General features: G+C 42.8%; 1 protein-coding gene across 3 annotated transcripts in view; it reads left to right on the top strand.

The window, feature by feature from the left end:
• TGFBR3 (transforming growth factor beta receptor 3) overlaps positions 1 to 18,872 on the top strand; it is a 142,279-nt gene that overhangs the window by 109,227 nt on the left and 14,180 nt on the right. For 2 of the 3 annotated variants that reach the window (XR_014512318.1, XM_083444870.1), the window contains exons 8-14: positions 1,949 to 2,138; positions 3,440 to 3,750; positions 4,350 to 4,499; positions 7,018 to 7,158; positions 8,416 to 8,586; positions 13,467 to 13,763; positions 16,626 to 16,746. Coding sequence is in view for 1 of the 3 variants with exons in the window: in XM_083444870.1 (XP_083300996.1) it covers positions 1,949 to 2,138; positions 3,440 to 3,750; positions 4,350 to 4,499; positions 7,018 to 7,158; positions 8,416 to 8,586; positions 13,467 to 13,763; positions 16,626 to 16,746 (1,381 nt within the window). In the remaining 2 variants the exon portion in view is untranslated. Of the gene's footprint in view, positions 1 to 1,948; positions 2,139 to 3,439; positions 3,751 to 4,349; positions 4,500 to 7,017; positions 7,159 to 8,415; positions 8,587 to 13,466; positions 13,764 to 16,625; positions 17,204 to 17,263; positions 17,437 to 18,872 lie in introns of those variants that run through there. The other variant, XR_014512319.1, reaches the window with a different exon arrangement.

Here is an 18,872-nt window from a genome sequence, read left to right as displayed (position 1 = left end):
TGCCAGAGTAGTGCCAGAACATAAACATAGACCCTATATGCTCCTATTTGGATACATTAAATCTTAATGGGTCTATATGAATAGAGAGGGACACAGTCCTTTAAAACGGGCAGGTTCCAGTTATGACAATTATATTCTGAAAAATATTTGTTCAGCTGTTTTATCTAACATTTAAAAGAGAGGGAGAGAGTAGGAAATCCGGAAAATTTAGGGATCGTCGTAATCTCAGGTCAATCCAAACTTGCCTGCTTATTTGAAACATGTGTAAAAAAAAATTGTATCCAGATTTGAGTCCACTCAAAAGATCGCATTTTGGGCAGAAACAGGGCAGGCAGGCACAGCTCAAGAGCAGAAACTCCTCCGCCGCCCACTCCCCCAAATGGGATTTGCTACCCTTTTTGTTAATGGATCTCCTTTCAGTACCACCAGCAAACCATTCAAATACATAGAGATTTCAAGATTGCTTGGCATCTTCTGTAGGAGCATCAGAGGAAGCTTTCAAACATGGGCTTTGAAAGGTTCCGTTTCTTCTTCTTCAGATGACAATTCATTTTGCTAACATTAATCGTCACAAAAATGCAAATTATTCAGTGTACAAAGAATCAGGCATGGCCTTTTTAGTATTTTGCGGGTCGACCCATGTCCTGATTCTTAAAAAAGCATTTTGACATGGAAAGGGTATCTTTTCCCTGCAGCTTTTACTCAATAAAGCTGGCTTCCATATTCATTCCCCATAGGCTACGATTGCTGTTTACTATGTGCTAGAAAATACTGGCATCTTATGCAGCAGTATATAGTTTATTGACTACTTAACATCGCTGTAGTTAAAATAAATTCAGTAATGGGCCTCCATATAGCCCATGTGTGTATGTAAGATTGTGGAGTGTCCACACTCCTTTTTAGCCACATCCACAATTGCATGCACCCCTGAAAGCCTGTCCAAGGGTGAATGTTGCCCTTGGAGCCAAAAAAAGGTTGGCAACCCCAGTGTAAAATCAAGGGCCAGTCTAAACATTTCAGTTGCCTATGGAGGGCCGGTGTGAAGTTGAAACGTTTTCAGTGTAACATTTCTAAACTCGATTATCTTCTGGATGATCTTAGATTACCCCTGAGATTACTGAGGGGTGCTAACTTGAATAAAATATTGGAGGGAGGAGGTAAGCCCCACCCTGCATAGTAGATTACATGATACAGTGTGTGTTTGTGTGTGCGCGCACACACACGCGCGCGCGCGCACACACACACACACACTTGAATGGCAATGACCATTAACTTTGGGTGGGCCTGGCTGAAGGGATCTTGGCCCCAGGAGTTGGCTCCTATGGGAGTACTGGTCCAATAACATCTGGAGAACCCTTGACTCGTCTAGCGCATATTTTAGATTTGTTACATCCAGTAGCAGAGTAGAGGCCATCCATGCAATGAGCCCCTTAACATGTCATGACGGCCAGTGGGACAATCCCAACATGGAAGTTGTTTCAATTAGCTTTCATGTAATTTCCTTTACACGTCAGCCTCTACAAGCCCTGGATATGCTTTAGCTCTTACAGCTACTTACAGTCCTTGTTATCCTTCCACATTATCAAGAACTTTTTTCCCTTATCTAAAAATCATTGTATTGAGAAGCAATTGGGGGGGGGGGAGAAAAACAGGTTGTTGTATTTTGACATGACGCAGTGGCTCGAAGTAATTATACTGTCCCAGCAAAGTGTGGGGATTTAGCCTCATCCGTGGCAAACCTTTCACAATTCTGTGGTGGGATGCCAAATCAGTCTGCCTGGAAGAAAAGTTCGCTGCAGAAATGATGAAAAGAAGTTGTTGAAAGGAGTTCCTTTTCATGTTATTTTTTACCCCAGAAAGGGGTAAAAATATCAGTTTCCTGACATGGTTTTACAAGACTTGGAAAAGCCTCATCCAGAATCCTAATGTTATCTCCTTTTCTGCGCAGGCAGCAAACAGTATTGGCTTTGGAAAGGAAACTGAACGCTCGATGGTGATGACTAAAAACATATTTTCCAATATTCCCTCCTCTCATGAGAGTTTGATTACGTGGGCTTATGACCATGGCTACCATCCAGTTACTTCCTATACAAAAGCACCTGTTGCTAATCGGTTCCATCTACGCCTTGAGGACACTGGTAAGTCAGGAGGCTGGCTTGTATCAAGTATGCAGCACTTTTCTTGAACTCTTCTTGGTCCTTTTCCTCCCCTCAAGAGCCTTGGATTCACTAAAGCTTTGAGAGTTGTAATGGGAGATATGCTTTGATCGGGAGATACTAGGTTGAATTAAGACTTCCAGGGAGCAGAACCCCACCTACTGGATGCTCCAAATTGGTGCTGGAGGCTGCAGGGGGAACGGGAAATTGGTGAAAATGGCTTCCAACCCCCGTTTCTCCAGTGGGAGCCTCTGCCGGATTGAAGGCCCTTCTGCAAGCAGAAGCAGCCCTTTCATTTGCAGAGGGGCAAGTTTGGATCTAATCCCCTGGGATGAAATAAAGTTGCTAGCCTTGCAATTTGATTTTTTGGGAAGGTCACTAGCTTCAGCTAGGGAAACCAAGGATATCTGCTACCTTCTGAAGACTTTTTTCTCTCCCCACACCCCGTCTGCTATTTGCCCCTGAAAGTGCTGTGTGTATTACCTTCTGGGGGCAAACAGCAGCTGCATGGGCTGTTCTTCAAGAAATGGCAACTCTCCCTGTTCACTGCAGTCCTAAAATGTATTGGAAGCCTCCCATGCTTCTTTGTTAAGAAGGAGAAGTGGCAGGTCCTATCAGAGTGATCTAATAGCATTTTTGACATACTGCAGGGCTTGGCAGTGTGGTGCCTGTGGGTGCGATGGTACCCCTGAGGTCTTCCCCTGTCACCCAGGAAAGTCTCTGAACCCCCCTGCCACTGCCCCTTATTGTGATAGAATCACAGGTTTGGAAGGGACCTTCCAGGTTGATCTAATCCAACCCCCTGCAGTGCTGGAATCTCAACTAAGGCATCCATGAGATGCCTATCTAGTCCTGCTAAAAACCTCCAAGGAAGGAGAGTCCGCCACCTTCCAAGGGAGTCCGTTCCACTGTCGAGCAGCTCATACCATCAGAAAGGTCTTCCTGATGTTTAGTCAGAATCTCCTTAAAAGTAGATACAACTGAAGGAGCAAGTTGGAAGAGTGATGCTGTTTCTTACTTCCTCTGACATCTCCATGTGTTTTCCAAGGCTCGGATTATTTCCACTGGATCCAACTTTTAACCATATCCCTTGGGAAAGTAGTATGTAATCCTACAGGGGAGACATGAGTGGAGGAGCGGTGCACAAAACACTTACTCAGAAATCCCAAAGCACCCACAGGCTTAAAAAGGCTGGCAACCCCTGATGTCATGTGTAGCTTAGCTCAGAGTCACAAGAAACTAAAGGAACGTCGTAACGTCTCCAAATTTCTGTCTTTCTCTAGAAGAGATGAATGATGAGGAAGACCATTTCCCACCAGAGCTGAAGGAGCTTCTACGTGGCGTTAACCCGCTGCCAGCTCCACTCGCGCCCTCAAGCGAAGGCGTTAGTTTTGACTTCCACTTCCATCGAGATCATGATGGAAACTTGCCATCAACTGATATGGTGGACACAATTAGGACCAATCGTGGCTTTGAGCACCTCCTTCCGAAAGTCTCAGAACCAGAAGAAGTTCAGGGTAGCGTTCATGTTGCCCTGACGGTGAAGTGTGATGACACATCCATGATTGTAGCTGTAGCAAAAGACTCACTGGAGGTTGGTATGATTTCTTAATTTCACATTGGAACAAACTAGGATAGCGTGATTTGACTATTGAATAAACTATGGAGTGTGTTGCGTATTAACCCCACAGCTACAAGGGAACATATGGTTGACATTATCTGCCCAACCAGTGATCAGTCCTCTGCTTTTGTCCCAAGGCTGTCAAAGGACTGCATTCACTGCAGCTGGAATTGTGAAGCAATTGTTCCCGTTTAAGTCAGAGCCAAAACTTAAAGATGATTAAAATATGCTCCAAAATGCATTATCTTCTTTTCTCCCTTTGGAAAATAAATCATCTAAAGTTACAGACAGTCATCTCAGTGGGTCTCTCAATAAAATGAAACACTGCAATGGTGCTCTGGTGTTTTATTTTGTTTTATTTTGTGCATACAATACTTACCTTTCCACCAAACTGAATATCCTATAAACTGACTAGTCTGCACTTTTGGAGGGCAATATTTTAATACAGAATTTTGCAAGATGATAAATAAAAATGCTTAATAGTCAGATTTTTAAAAAGCCAACGCTGTCATTTAAAGCCCTGATTTGTAGTTTGGGGTGTAATTTTGCATCATGATCTCTCCCTTTTTTAGGCTAGCGGTTACATCGGGACACAACTCTCTCTGCTGGATCCTACATGTAGAGCTAAGACAAACAAGACCCATTTTATTCTGGAGTCATCGCTGCATGATTGCGGGACCCAACGAATAGCCTATGCCTTGGATAACGTGTATCTGAACTCTGTGAGTCTATTACAGGAGAAATAATTGTCTGTATCTTGCAATCATAGGGTTGTTGTTGTTCTGGTGATACTTTATTTCTTGTAAAAAAAGTTGTAATGATAGAAAAGCAGGCTTAACAGCAAGAAGTCCCTGTCGTTTCATGTATATGAGTGCAATTTCAGGCATATTTTCTTGAGTGATGGCTTCCCGCTTTCCCCCCTACTTTAGGAGGTAAATAGCTTTCCACAGTAGATAGAAAGCAATGAACTTACATTGATGGAGCATGGGCACCCATTTTTTTTCTCTAATGTAATGGGAAAGCAAAAGTAGCTAGTCATCTCTGCTTGCATCCTCTTTCTGCCCCACTTATTCTAGCAGAAATGCAGAATCCAACTTCACTGTGTTTGCCCAGCCAGGTAAGCTCAACTGGGCTAATAGGCTCTGCTTCCTATTGCTGGGAAAGAAAGCAAGACAAGACCTGCTGGCTGTTATTCTGTGTTTAGAACAGAACCCACTACATTTCAAAGACAAATCTGGAGGGTCCAAAGTAACTACTAATCTCCATTTATGTGATGGGTAGAGAGACAGCCCAGTGTGGGGCCTTCAGAACAGAGAGATTCTGTTCTGCGCTGGGCATCCTTAACTGATTTTTCATACTGCCAGAAGGGAGGTGAAGGGGAACAGTGCCACTTCCACAGCAGAAGTCTGGTTACCCACCAAACAGTACATCTTCCCCTTTTCTGAAAGTGTGAGAGAAGGCTGCACAGCCAGCTGTCTTGCCTGAGGGTCTAGAGCCAATTCTTCCAACCAGGAGAGTGGCTATTTACAAGCCTGGATTAGTGTTCTTGAATCTAGTGGTGTTTAGGATGGAAACAGACAGCTTGCATGTCTTATAACATCTAGTTCCTTTCTCAGGATCAGGCTAGATCTGTAACAGTTCTATTGTTCAAGCCAGTTGTTGTTGTTTTTGTTACATATGAACAGTGGTTCAGTAAGTGATAGCCTGTTTGAGGGCCTGAACTTCTGGCAGCTCTCAAATAAGTTTCCATTGTAAAGAAAAATGTATGGCATGGTTACCTAGCACACCCTAGTTTTTGTTAAGTGCATTTTAAATCATGGTTAATATATGCTCAGCACCTGAAATTTGAATCCAAGTGCATAATCTGATTTTCCAAGTAGCTAAGCAGGTATGCAAGAAACCATACGCCACTTCGAAGATTTCTATCTTCAGCACTAGCTCAACATTTTCACTATGATCGTGAATAGATGTTGGCCAGCTCAGGTTAACAGAAAAGGACATCTCTTGGCTTATGAGATTTCAGCACATAGTGGCAATTTTGGCATATACTGAAGGGCTTATTGTCCAACTCAAATACAGTGAAGGCAACCTGATCAGACATAACCTAGTCCAATTTTAAAAAGAGAAAAACTCCAGAAATCCTTTATTTGGCCAGACCTTCTGGCTGTTGATCTAGAGATGTACCCAACCAAAAACCATGGATCAACAGGCTGTGGAAAAATGCACATCTGGATCTCAATTCAGCAGTTGCCCCGCCATTTTTAATGGTGGGTTAACCCAAAACATGCCAAGACTTAAGTTTTACTCAAGATCCAAAGCTCAGATTTTTTTTCCCTGAGTACTGAATCTCAGGCCAGTTTCAACACCATCAAAGCAGATATAGAATTACGCAGTAAACGCCTGAAAACAGTAGAACTGCTCCTTTGGATAGCAGCAACCCCGACATCTGAGCAAACAGATGAAATTGAGTTAAGGAAAAGCTGAATAGTCAGGAAATACAGAGGAATGGAATATGTGGGGAATGTTTGTGTGTGAAAAGTGGGCAGGAGATGCCTAACACAGCCCAGTGTGGGAGTTATAGCAGGATACAGAAATGAGAAGGAAAACTAGAAAGCAAAAGAACTATTTTAAAGGAAGGGTTAGAAATGTCTGTACGTTTAAAAAGAAGAAGAACTACCATGTCAAAACTCTTGGCTCAATTGTATCTTGTGCTGATTTACTGAAAAGTAGGGTGTATACCAGTCCAGTCCAGTGAGCCATTGCTTGTTAACAATGCTGAGTACATAGCTTTACCAGAAGCAGAGCTGGGGCTGCTGGTATCTTCATCTACATACCAGTGCCCAGACTGCAATACTTTTATTGCTCAATCAGGCTCCAGATTTGGAAACAAGCTGAAGGCATTTCCTTTTACTTGCTCCAAGCTTGCCTTTAGAGATTCAGTGGTGGGCTTACTGGAAAGATGGGGATTCAAATCCCTACAAAGTCAGTGGTGATCTCACACCAGTTACTATGTCACAGCCTCACTTACTGTACAGGGGAGAAAACACCTTGGAAGAGCAGGGTGCAGATGGGTTCAACAGTAATCCCTGTAAGGGTGCCCTGATAACATGATTAGCTTTTCCCACCAGCAACGTTTCTTGATCCATGTTTTTGACTCAAGGGGGCAAGTGAGGTGGAACTCCTCCCTAAACAGCTTTGATAGAACGACAGATTTTCTACTCTTTTCTTCCTTTGTCAAAGATTGTTATCCATGTGCCGTCACCAATTGAGGCCAGTGGTTGGGCGGTTGACTATGAAGACATGGAATCAGGGGATAATGGATTCCCTGGGGACACTGATGAAACAGACGTCGTCATTTCCAGCAGGACTGAAATTGTTCGGGTATGTAACAATTATCCACAGTCTGGCTGCATAAAGAAAATTTGGAACAGGGACGAAACTCACTATGATCTTGACTCTCAGAGTGTGGAGTAAATTGTGCACAGGCAGTTGTGAGCTGAGACACAAACTTCTCTTTATGCTTATGCAGTATATGCCTTCATGTACCCCCACCCCCCAAAAAAAAATACCAGAGAAGCACAGGAGTCAGAGGAAGCAAGCCTTTTTGCTACCTTTTCAAAGCAGTTCTAGAGGCTTTCTGTCCATGCCCTTCTTGCATGGTGAGCAGTAACAACTACACCATGATTTTATCATTTTTAATCCTTTATAAGCCTTTTGTCCTCTTCATTGTATGCCCTAAGAACCTCAAAGCATGCCATGAGCCCATATTGATTTAGTCCTCCTTTCTGTCCCCCTTCCCTGCAAAAAAAAGCTGTCCATTGTTGGGCTCTGGAGGAAAGTGAGGACCCTTAAAGTTTCTGCTTTGTTCTGTGTACATATAGACTAGATGGAGTGATTATCTTTTATTATGAAAGAGTCAGAAATAGGCATGTTACCGGTATATTGCTGTAGAGGAGGGTGGGGGTTTGGGGGGTGTCATTGTAGTGCCAGGCATGGGCAAATTAGAGAGCCAAACAAAACAGGAGGAAGGAATCACTTCTGAATTAAGCACTGGAGGAATAGTTGGGCCTTGGCAAAAACCTTGATTTTTCTATTTTTGTGAACCACTATTTATTTCCAAATATTGAAATACACACTTCTGTAGACCTGTCTATATCCTTTTATGTGAGTGTGCTGCAGCCGATGATTGTATGTATTGGCAAAACACTATGGGTGTAATTCAGTGTCGTGCTTCTCCAGTTGTTCTGTCTTCACGAGCATTGCAGCTTGCCTAGTGGAACAATCCCACTTCTCCTCCCCCAACCCCCATAGAGCCCATTCCATGGGGTACACAGGGGAAGGAGAAGAGGAAAGCCCCATTGCACAAGCAGAAGTCATAGAATCATAGATCAGAGTTGGAAGGGACCTTGAGGATCCTCTAGTTCAGCCCCTTCAGTGTAGGAAAATGCAGCTTCCCTTATGGGGATCAAACTTGTGACCTTGGTGTTATCAGCACCATGCTCTATCTAACTGAGCTATTTGAAGTCCCTACGCAAGACTTCACTGATGATGAATCCCTCTGTCCCTATGACTGCCCCACAGCCACGATGTTATTTCTCCTCTCTGCATCCTTAATTTGTTTTGTTTTGCTTGCTTTAGTTCAACTGCACATTCCATCAGCTGAAAGCTCCTAAATCTCCTAAGTACTATTCACCTGAATCGCGCATGGGCAACGTCACCTTCGGCATGGAACTTTACGAAACAGGCCTCTTCCGTACCCCAACCCAAGGGTTCTTCTCCGTTGCAGAGAACGGACAGATTTTTGTTGAGGTAATGAACTGTGACAGAAATGGAAATCCATGAAATGTTCTCCGAGAACATGGGAGCTCGGCTAAGTCTGTTCTTGCCTGCCCTGAGCTGCAACTGCGCTGTCGCCTCAGGCAGACAGATGTATTCTCTTGTGGTTTCTGAAAAGGGAAATTGTAGAGAGAGAGAGAGAGAGAGAGAGAGAGAGAGAGAGAATGCTTTTTGTAGCAGAGACCAAAGACTCCTCTCAGCGTGGGCAAGCTCAATGCAAATATATGTGTCACCCTTGTCAAAACCTCTGTGAAAGAGCAGCCATTGAAGACCGTTGGCTCTTTGGCAAAGCACAATCAAAACATTTTTCTAACATTAGTACAAAGAGCCATCGGCAAAGCATAAGAATCCATTTTGTTTAGCAGTGTGGCTTAATTCCAGCTGCAAGAGAGCGATATTATCTGTCCCAGACCTTAGGTGAAGCTGGATTGAGATCCAGATATTTGTAATGCTGCCCTTCCCCCAATGAGTTCCCTGTTGCCACTCACACCCTTGTATCCTCATATCAACCCTGGGAGATGGATTAGGCCGAGAGTGAGAGGGACTGGGCTTTGCGGATGTAACCATCCCCAGTATGGTTCTAACCATTACACCACACTCTTGTGCTGTTGGAAAGTTCACACATCTGCACTGAGCTGGAGAGACGACAGATACAAGGCAATATACCAGATCTGGCTCCGCCCACTGTGGATTTGGGCGTGGAAGTACTTAACCAAGTATATGTCCTGCTCTTACTACTGTAAAGGTAAAGGGACCCCTGACCATTAGGTCCAGTTGTGGCCGACTCTGGGGTTGCGGCGCTCATCTCGCTTTATTGGCCGAGGGAGCCGGCGTACAGCTTCCTGGTCATGTGGCCAGCAGGACTAAGTCGCTTCTGGTGAACCAGAGCTGCGCATGGAAACGCTGTTTACCTTCCTGCCAGAGTGGTACCTATTTATCTACTTGCACTTTTTGGGGTGTTTTCGAACTGCTAGCTTGGCAGGAGCAGGGACCGAGCAACGGGAGCTCACCCCTTCACGGGGATTCGAACCGCTGACCTTCTGATCGGCAAGTCCTAGGCTCTGTGATTTAATCCACAGCGCCACCCGCGTCCCTCTTACTACTGTACTTCCCTACAAACTGGAAGGGGCAGCATGGGACAAGTGTGCATGTGGAACAAGGGTTTGCACTGCTGTGGTCTTGACTTGCACTAGCTCAGTGATGTGCCCCCTGAATGTCTGATGTCTCCTTCCTTTCCCACTACTTTTTTTACTGATCTCTCCTCTCCTCCCTCCCCTCTCCTTTCCTCTCCTCTCTTTCTCATTAGAAAATAGACAGAAAAGGCTCCAGGGAGTTGCTGAATGATGGGATTTTTATGAATACGACTTGGGGGGGGGACAGACACTGCGAGGATACAGTTTTGGATTTTAGAGATCAGAAAGAAATGATGGAAAGGCTCTGCCTACCTTGCAGTTGTGACCATCCTCCCATGTTGGCCCCAGGGATACCCTCCCAGGCAGGCCCATGAAGTGGGGCTGGGCAGCTGGGTACACTTGTCCCAGGCCTCAGAGGGATAAGTTGGCGGCCCTGCGGGGGCCTGCCAAACATACACTGCCATGTTTGAGTTTACAGCTTTATTCTAACAAGACTCCTGCCCTGGGGCTCAGACCAGCTCCACACACAATTGTGACCCTTATTGGAAATCCATTTAACCGCCATTAAATCCATTAGAAGGAAAATATTCACAGGAAGGACCGCTCCCACTTTGATGTTTGGGTGCACTTTTAACTTACTATTATTACTACTACTATTACTACTACTACTACTACTACTACTACTATTATTATTTGTATACTGCCCTATACCCACAGGTCTCATGGAGGTTCACAGGATAAAATCGCAACCTCAAAGCATGAAATATATAATCAAAATAAAAATGTAAACAATCCAATAAACAACCCATTTACCTACTTGAATTGTTTCCTCAGCTTCCAGCTATACAAATGAGTTCATTTGCCATTTGTGTATTGCACCCTACTCCCCCCATCCCCGCTGTGGCATTTGTAGAGTTGTGTAATGCTGCTCTGGTACACCTCAGCCACCACTGTCTCCAGGCCCGAGATCAGGAGCGTGTACCACTGTGTCATGCAACTAGCAATACTTTTGTGGGAGCAGTTGGAACGGCCCCTGGGGAGGAGCTGCATATTGGATGCTCTCTTCCCTGTCGCAAGAGCTCTAGTCCATCTTGCCATCAGCACCAACAATTTGTTGGGTGGCAAATGGGATCTGCGTTCTCCCAGGCTCTGAATATGCTTGAATTTTGCTGGGACTCAGCTTCCGGCTCTGGCACAAAGAGCAGTGCCAGCGCAATGGAGAATGTGTGTGGATTGTGCCCTAGGTCACAAAACTGAAGCAGCACTGAAACACACTTCGGATGGGCCGGGTGTTTTTTAAACAGTTTGTTTTTACACTACTAAAAAACGGTAATTTCTTTTGTCATTATTGGATGAATCCCACTGACTCCAGATCTCCAGTTGGCCCAACTGTTAGTTCGTTGGACAGATGTTCTAATTTTTTCATCACCTGTCCTGGCACAAGCTCTGTTTTCGTCTTTCTACACAGTGGAAAATTTATATCTGTGCCTGACATCTGTTCCCCATCCCACAGTGACAGAAATTATTTTTTTGTTTTGTTTTCAAAATGCTAGTCTCTACAGTCAATAAATTGTCCGTGATATAATCTGCAAGAACTCTCTGTTTCTTTCCTCTGCACAGACACTTTGAACAGATTGGTTTTCTTTATTTACACGCAGGGCACCTCTGATTCACTATCTCTGGAATAATGGCCTTTAATATGTGCTTTCCTCGGTTTCTTTTCTTTTGAGACAATTTGATTATTTAAATTTATAACCTGAATAGTCACAAGGGCAAAGGATTCGTAATAGCAATTTTATGTACAGTTCCTCTCTGATGGGCCTACTCTCTGTATGAGACAGAGCAGAAAGTTTTGGGCCGAAGTAAAAATTTAAAAGTTAAGTCAAATAATATGGAAGTAGGCCATTGGCAGTTGCCATTTTTTTTAAGGACAGTAGTTTTGCCCCTTTAATAACTGTATGAAGGCAAAAATCCACAGAATGCACACCCCATATTTGCCTTTCAATGAGAGACCGTTCCAAGTAGAGGTATAATAGTTCCCCATTGTAGTGTGCTACTCCAAGTAACTCTCAAACACAGAGGTAGCCAATGTGTTCCCCTCCAGAAGATGTTGGACTACAACTCCCATCAGCCCCAGCCAGCATGGCCAAGGGTCAGGGATGATTGGAACTGTGGTCCAACAACATCCAGAAGGCCCCTTATTAGCTGTACCTGCTATTTCAAATGGGTCGGTCTCATGCAGTCTTCAGGCTCTTGTTTGCCCCTATAAGAACACCACATGTTTTAATAATAATAATAATAATAATAAACTCACCATAAGTTTCTAACTCTTATTGTTGCAGAGAAGTGCTTAAAGAAAACAAGGAAGCAAGTAAATATAGGCTGAAACCTGTTAAGTGTTATGCACTGCCATCCTAAGCAACTTTACTCAAATAAGCGCCGCTGTGCTCAATAAGGCACACTTACTCCCTAGTTAGTGTGTTTAGGATTGCAGCCAAAAGCTGTCATAATTTCTAAAACCTATGTCTCAAGTTTCCTTGAGGATGAAGTGGGTTTTCTCTTCAGTTTTCCAAAGTAAGATTTTTTATTTATTTTTCTGAAAAACTGCCATTTTTCGAAACAATAGTTGGGCATCTCATGTGGCATGTCAAATACTCATGCCAACTAGTTATCCTTAGCAGCAACCATCTGTCTTGTATTCTGATTCTGACATAGAGCTTAAGGCTGATTAAATTGCCCTTTCCTCTAGGTGCTCTTCCTTGGATGTCTAGTATATGAAGGTAATTTCATATCCAGAGCACATCTGGCACCATAATTACAATGGTATGGTTTCACTGTTGGGTGTAGCTCCAACACAACTGCCATTCCTCAGGCAGTGTTGGGGTATTTGGGGTGATATGGAATCAGTTGTCAAGGCACAGTCACTACATTAGCACATCACACGAAGCCATGCTTGTTTTAACCATGGTTTGTTAGACAACCTAGGATAAGTCTAACTAACAAAGTGACCGTAGCTTGTTTTGCCTACGTTTGGTTTTGTTATGTTTCTTGCCTTGCACCTCCCTAGTCATGTGAGCCTCTGGAAAGGACCACCAAAACAAACCAGGATTAAGCAAAGTTCTGACATTACGTGAAGCCATGGTTAATGTAACCCAAAATACATAACCAATCTTCAGGCTCTGGTGTGCCGTCCACGAACAAGCCATAGTTGACTGCGGTGGGTTTAGATATAGAGATAAACCAAAATGAAGCTAAACAAGCCATGGCTGAGGGTTATGTGTTAACCAGGCTAGTGCAAGGTTTGTGTGTGTCAAACACACCTAGCCTAATCTCTGCTTTTTATATATTGCTACAATCCCTTTTATTGGACTCCTAGCATGAATAAGTTTGATTGCATTGTGCCATTCAAATGTGTTTAGAGACACCTTGATTTTGAAAGATTCTTAGTGCTATGAAACCATTTCAAATGCAACAAATGTTTAACTGTGCTTCTGCATTCTGCTATTTATAAAGTAGAGATTAGGCAAAGGTGGATATATTTTCACTGGAATTTCCAGGTGGGTCCAAGGAACAAATGCCTATAAGCCAAGGCTAGCAATCTCTGATTTACTTTTCTACTGTTATCACACCTGCACTGCAAAGCATTAAAAATGTTGATATTTCTAAGAAAAAGCCAAGTGTAACATATTAATTACAAATTCTGTTTTCTTCCTGCTACAGATTTCTGTGACCAAGGCTGAAAAATCCCTGAGCTTTGCAATCCAAACCTGCTTTATATCTCCACATTCATACCCTGATAAGATGTCGGAGTACACCATTATTGAAAACATTTGTCCTAAAGATGAATCCGTAACATTCTACAACACCCCAGCTAATTTTCCAATGCAAAATGCACAAATGGAAAGAAAGCGGTTTAGCTTTATGTTTAGGTCCGTATTCAACACTTCCCTTCTCTTTCTTCATTGTGAGGTGACTTTGTGCACAAAGAAAGAAAAATATACTCAAGAGCTGGCCAAGGTCAGTATTAAATAAATTTCCTTAAGATTTAGACCACTCAGCTTGCATTTAACATGGAAGACAGTGGCCATGTTGGGCCTAAACTGAAAGACACAAATGTAGGTTAAAGACTTCTAGGGTTGATCCAACAGCTATAGACTGGTACCTATATGATTGAGGTATAGCATGGAGGGATCACTAAGAAAACCAATTAAGTAGGGTTGCTATATTCCCCAAAATGGGAAAATCAGGACAAAGTTGTTGAGGTTGTTTGTTTGTTTGACCAAAGTTGTTGAGCCCTGGTTGCCATACGTCTGGATTTTGCCAATTCTGCAGAAATATGCCCGGATGCCATTTTTGCAGCCCTATTCCCAGATGTGTTGGGGGAAACCCGGACGTATGGCAGTAAAACAAGGCTCAGGTTTACTTCTTCAGAGAGGTGAGGAAGTGGTAACCGCCCAGTCTTATAATCTGACAGAATCAGCTGCTGTAAAAACGGTGACAGCATCGGTCGCCATCTAGATATGACACATCTGCTTTGCATCAGGGTGTGGCATGTCATGCCAGGACACAGAAGCTAAGCATTGGTTTATTTAAGGGAAATCAGTTAACAGTTACACAGGAAAAGGCAAATGTAATGAAATTGCTTACTTGCTTGCAAAATTATTTTGCTTGCTTGCAGAAATTATTGGCCCATTTCACACATAACACTAAGCCAACCTGTTCCTTGGTGTGAACAAACAAATGCGAGGGTTTCCAGAGTGAAGATGGTGACAGAACCATGGTTTGATTGAGTGTTACATGCTCACCTGGTCACCGAAAGAGAAATTGGCAGAAGGATTCCTTTTGGGCCGTTTTTACAGCAGCTTTTCATTTTAGTCATATTGGCAAATAAAGTTTTTTGTTTAAGAAGCTAAGCTTTCCAGAATAATCACGCGAAGCTATATTTCTGGGCTCTCAGGCTGTTAAAACATAGAGGTGTGACTTCATATGATGGGAATTTAGTTTCCTGAAGGCATTTTGGCTGACACAGACGACCGCTTAAGGGGAAATGTCACTTCTGCAGCAAATCATTACATTGGAATTGTGGCTGCCAGGAACCCTTTGGCCCCCTCGCGTAACAATAGGTTGCTGTTGTTGCTATAGAATATTTTCCTTTTTTCTAAATGCTGCATATACATGTGGAATAGGGCCATATTATATTATCCCTATACTAAAGATAAAGAGCTGAAGCTGTGAGTTAGTTGCGTGCCTATGTTTGACCGGTAAATTCGAACTGAGCACTTGCAAGCTCACAGCTCATTCTCCTAACCAATGTTCTAGCTCTCCATAAAATATGGTGACTGAAGCTTTTGTGCCTAAAGTGTCACAGGTACACGTAAGTATGTATTCTAGATATAAATGTAAGCATGTCCCTCCACCGCAGCAACCCCAAAATAATGTAGCAGTCAACCATATATAAATATTAATTCATTTATGAATGATTGCAATTAGCAGCATTGGGAGAGTATTTATTGAGGTTTTCCCTGTGAGAACTGCTGTGGCTCTTGACAGCACGATGAGCGTTTTCTACTAAATGGTTACAGGTGATAAACAGAAATTGCTTTCCACTACAGGAGTGGTCCAGATTTATTAAATGCTCATGACATTAGCTGTAAACAATGCATTAGCATTAATTTTCCAGATCCTGCTGAGATATAATAGCACTATTGTTTTTGAAATTCCATGTGTGAATTATTAGGTTGACCTGCCTTATGAGGATTTTGAAGGGAAATAGATGAGTGTTTTGACTTGTTTTCTGCATTCCTTTTATTGCTTATCCTACATTTGCATAGAAAATTCATTGCTAGGGAAGCATTCAGCATATCTGTGTGGAGAAGGGATTTTTTTTTCCTGAGGAGGAAAGCTTTTCATTTGTTTTAAGTGGATAAGATCACCCTTTCTCAAATAAGTATACTTGGATATCAATCTTCTCTGGTTGTGTCATTTGGTAGAATTCATCATGGGAGTGGGACCCTGACATTGTGAGTTTCTCTGCCCTTAAGTCACATCAGTAGCTTTAGCTGGCAAAGATGGGGGGGGGGGGCGTAAAATATCCCTGCCCTGACTTTCATAGTAAACTGTGCAAAAACAAGATGCTGACAGGAAGCAGGGGACAGAACGCTTTCTAAGATAAGGTCAAGGTGAAGGACCCCTGGACAGTTAAGTCCAGTCAAAGGCGACTATAGGGTGCGTCACTCATCTCGCTTTCAGGCCACAAATAGCTTTTCCGGGTCATGTGGCCAGCACGACTAAACTGCTTCTGGTGCAATGGGACACCTTGACAAGTGCCAGAGTGCAAGGAAACACTTTCCGCCACAGCGGTACCTATTTATCTGCTTTCATTGGTGTGCTTTCGGACTGCTGGGTTGGCTGGGAAAGAGCAACGGGAGCTCACCCCATTGGACGGATTCAAACCGCCGACTTTCCAATAGGCAAGCCCAAGAGGTTCAGTGGTTTAGACCACAGCGCCACCACATCCCAGAATGCTTTCTACAGCATTGCTAAAGCAACATCTGGACCAGTTTCTTAACTGGGCATAGAAAAAGCTACACCAGTAGCCCTATCACAAGATTGCATTCCATGGAGGAGAACCTTGGCAACCTCAATGACTGATGGGTCTTCTATATATTGAGGCAGTGTTTACATCTTGAAATGCAACTGCTGGGGCTTCCTTGGAGTATGATTGCCATGACTTGGGGTTGTGATAATACTTTGTTGACTATTCCTTAAACATCTCTGACTGCTGCTGATAGCGAAGCAGCTGTGCGCCTATTCTGATAATGTAGCAGTTTTAAGTGAGTCCCTGATCTCACAAGCCACATGTTCTCTTCATCCCTCTAGTGCATCCCTCCTGATGAAGCCTGCAGCTTTCTTAGTGTTGATATGATCCTAGCAATGATGCAGAATAAGAAAACCTTCACCAAACCCCTTGCTGTGATATCTCATAAAGAGAAGCCAGAAGGTACTGAATACATTTTGAATCTATTAACAGAAGTGCATTTCATTAGACAATATGTTAATACTTGATTTAATGTTTTCACCCTCTTTTAAAAAAGGCTCCAGGCACATAGAGTTTTGTTACATGGCGTTATTGTTCCCAGAATACAGGGCGCCATCATCTTTAAGCACTAACATTTGCTTGCTCTTTTATCTCCCATACATATTTATGAAAATACAGTTTGGCTGGGAAAGAAACGCATTTCTGATGCTTTAGAACAATATGGGATTTGTAAACATTAAATAATTCTGTGCAGTTGCTTCCAGCAGTTCATTATTGCTGAGGCCCCTAAAACTTGTATGTAAATATTTATTTAGGCATCATAATTACATTGAAACTTCGAATGCATTGAAAATATTAAAGGATGGTACAGTATATTGTTGGTAATATACCGGTACAGTATATTGTTGGTAATATACCAGTACAGTATATTGTTGGTAATATACCAGTACAGTATATCATTGGTAATATACCGGTACAGTATATTGTTGTAAAGCGGGCAGCCACAGGGAGCATGGCTTCACCAGCCAGAGCCTGGACGGCTTCCACATTTTTTCTCCCTATAGGAAAATGAGCTGCTTTTGAAACGATCCGGGGACTTTCAAAGGCAGTTTTGTGTGATGCAGGATGTGATTCAAATAAAATAATTAAAAAGATATTCAGCCTTTGAGCCCTTCTAAATAGTTACTTGGATCCTGTCCACTGTGTGCAAGTGGGGGCTATTACAGTGGGCAAGTAGTTTATCATCTTGGATGTGTGTTTCTCCTGCACACACTTTTCCCACAAGCCAAGTGCCATTTATGTGTAAGACCTCAGCCTGTTTGGAGTTGCGGAAGGTAAGTATTGGGATAATGCATTTTAAATGTTCTGATTGTTCTTTGTGGTTGATGTGGCCTCAAAGGGGAAAATAACTTATTATGTCAAATGGTTCACCAGTAGACTCATGCTTCAGGGCCTTTCTTCAATTTTTATTCTTATTTTTTATTATTTTTTTGCCATAATTGACCATCTGTGGGTTGTTCAGGGTCCTGCTTTGTATGTTAGAATGTCTATAGCCTCCACCTGCTTGTCCTAAAATGGTCCCATTGCAGGGCAGGAGTGTGGGACTTGCTGTCATGACCTCCAGGACTGAGGCCAATTTTCTATACCACCAATTTTGGCAATTTAAGTTAATCCTTTTGTTCCATTCACTTGAAAGGCACTTTGATGATGTCACTCAGAACTTAGATTCCAACTGGGTCTGTTGCCCGATTAAAGGAAACTTACCAATTTTGCTGATTTAGTTGATTAGTCAGTCAGTTAAATCTGCACACATTTGCATATGAATAATGCCATATTTTCCTGGAAGTCTCATTTGTTTCATTCTAAAGGAGGAGGGGAACATAGTACTGTGAAATATAGCACCGAAACTCTGTCCACAGATACATCTTACTTATGCTAAGCATAGTTGAATTGCTACTTCAAGATCCCATTCTTTTACCATTGCTTTGTCCCAAACATAAAATGGTCTGGAAAGAAGGCAGTGCATTCCTGCAATTGGAGGAAGATTGTGACTTGTCGTCACCTTGGCCTGAAAGCTATGGAAAAACTACTTTGCCACCTGTCAGTTTCATTAACTCTTAGTGGGATCGATACCAACATGTCCTTTATGAAACAGAATATCATTTTTACTCGAATGTAATGCACCTTTTTTGGCCAAATTGTGCCACCAAAATTAGGGTGCACATTAGATTTGATGGCCCATTTACATACGCCAGCAAATACTTTTTTGGTTTCAAGGTTTTGAAAACGGAGGTGCGCATTTGATTTGATGGCATGTTAGGTTTGCGTAAATGCGCTACATAATTTTGACGCATGATCTCTCTCATAATATACATCCTTTTCCGATTCTAGAATCCTTGCAGCTATTTAGCTTCCAGCATTTCAGATGGGCAAAAATGCAGCGTTTGTGTGGGTAGAACTGACGAGAATTGTAAAGGGACTCTTGTCTTCCTTGCTCTTGCTCTTGCTCTGTCTTTCAAAACGACAGCATCAAATCATCTTGACATATGGAAACTGCTAATTTACTGTTTATCCGAACTTGCCAGAGA

Source organism: Podarcis tiliguerta (assembly GCF_965153285.1).
Source record: "Podarcis tiliguerta genome assembly, chromosome: 6".
NCBI classification, from domain to species: Eukaryota; Metazoa; Chordata; class Lepidosauria; order Squamata; family Lacertidae; genus Podarcis; species Podarcis tiliguerta.
This window is presented reverse-complemented; position numbering and strand designations above follow the sequence as displayed.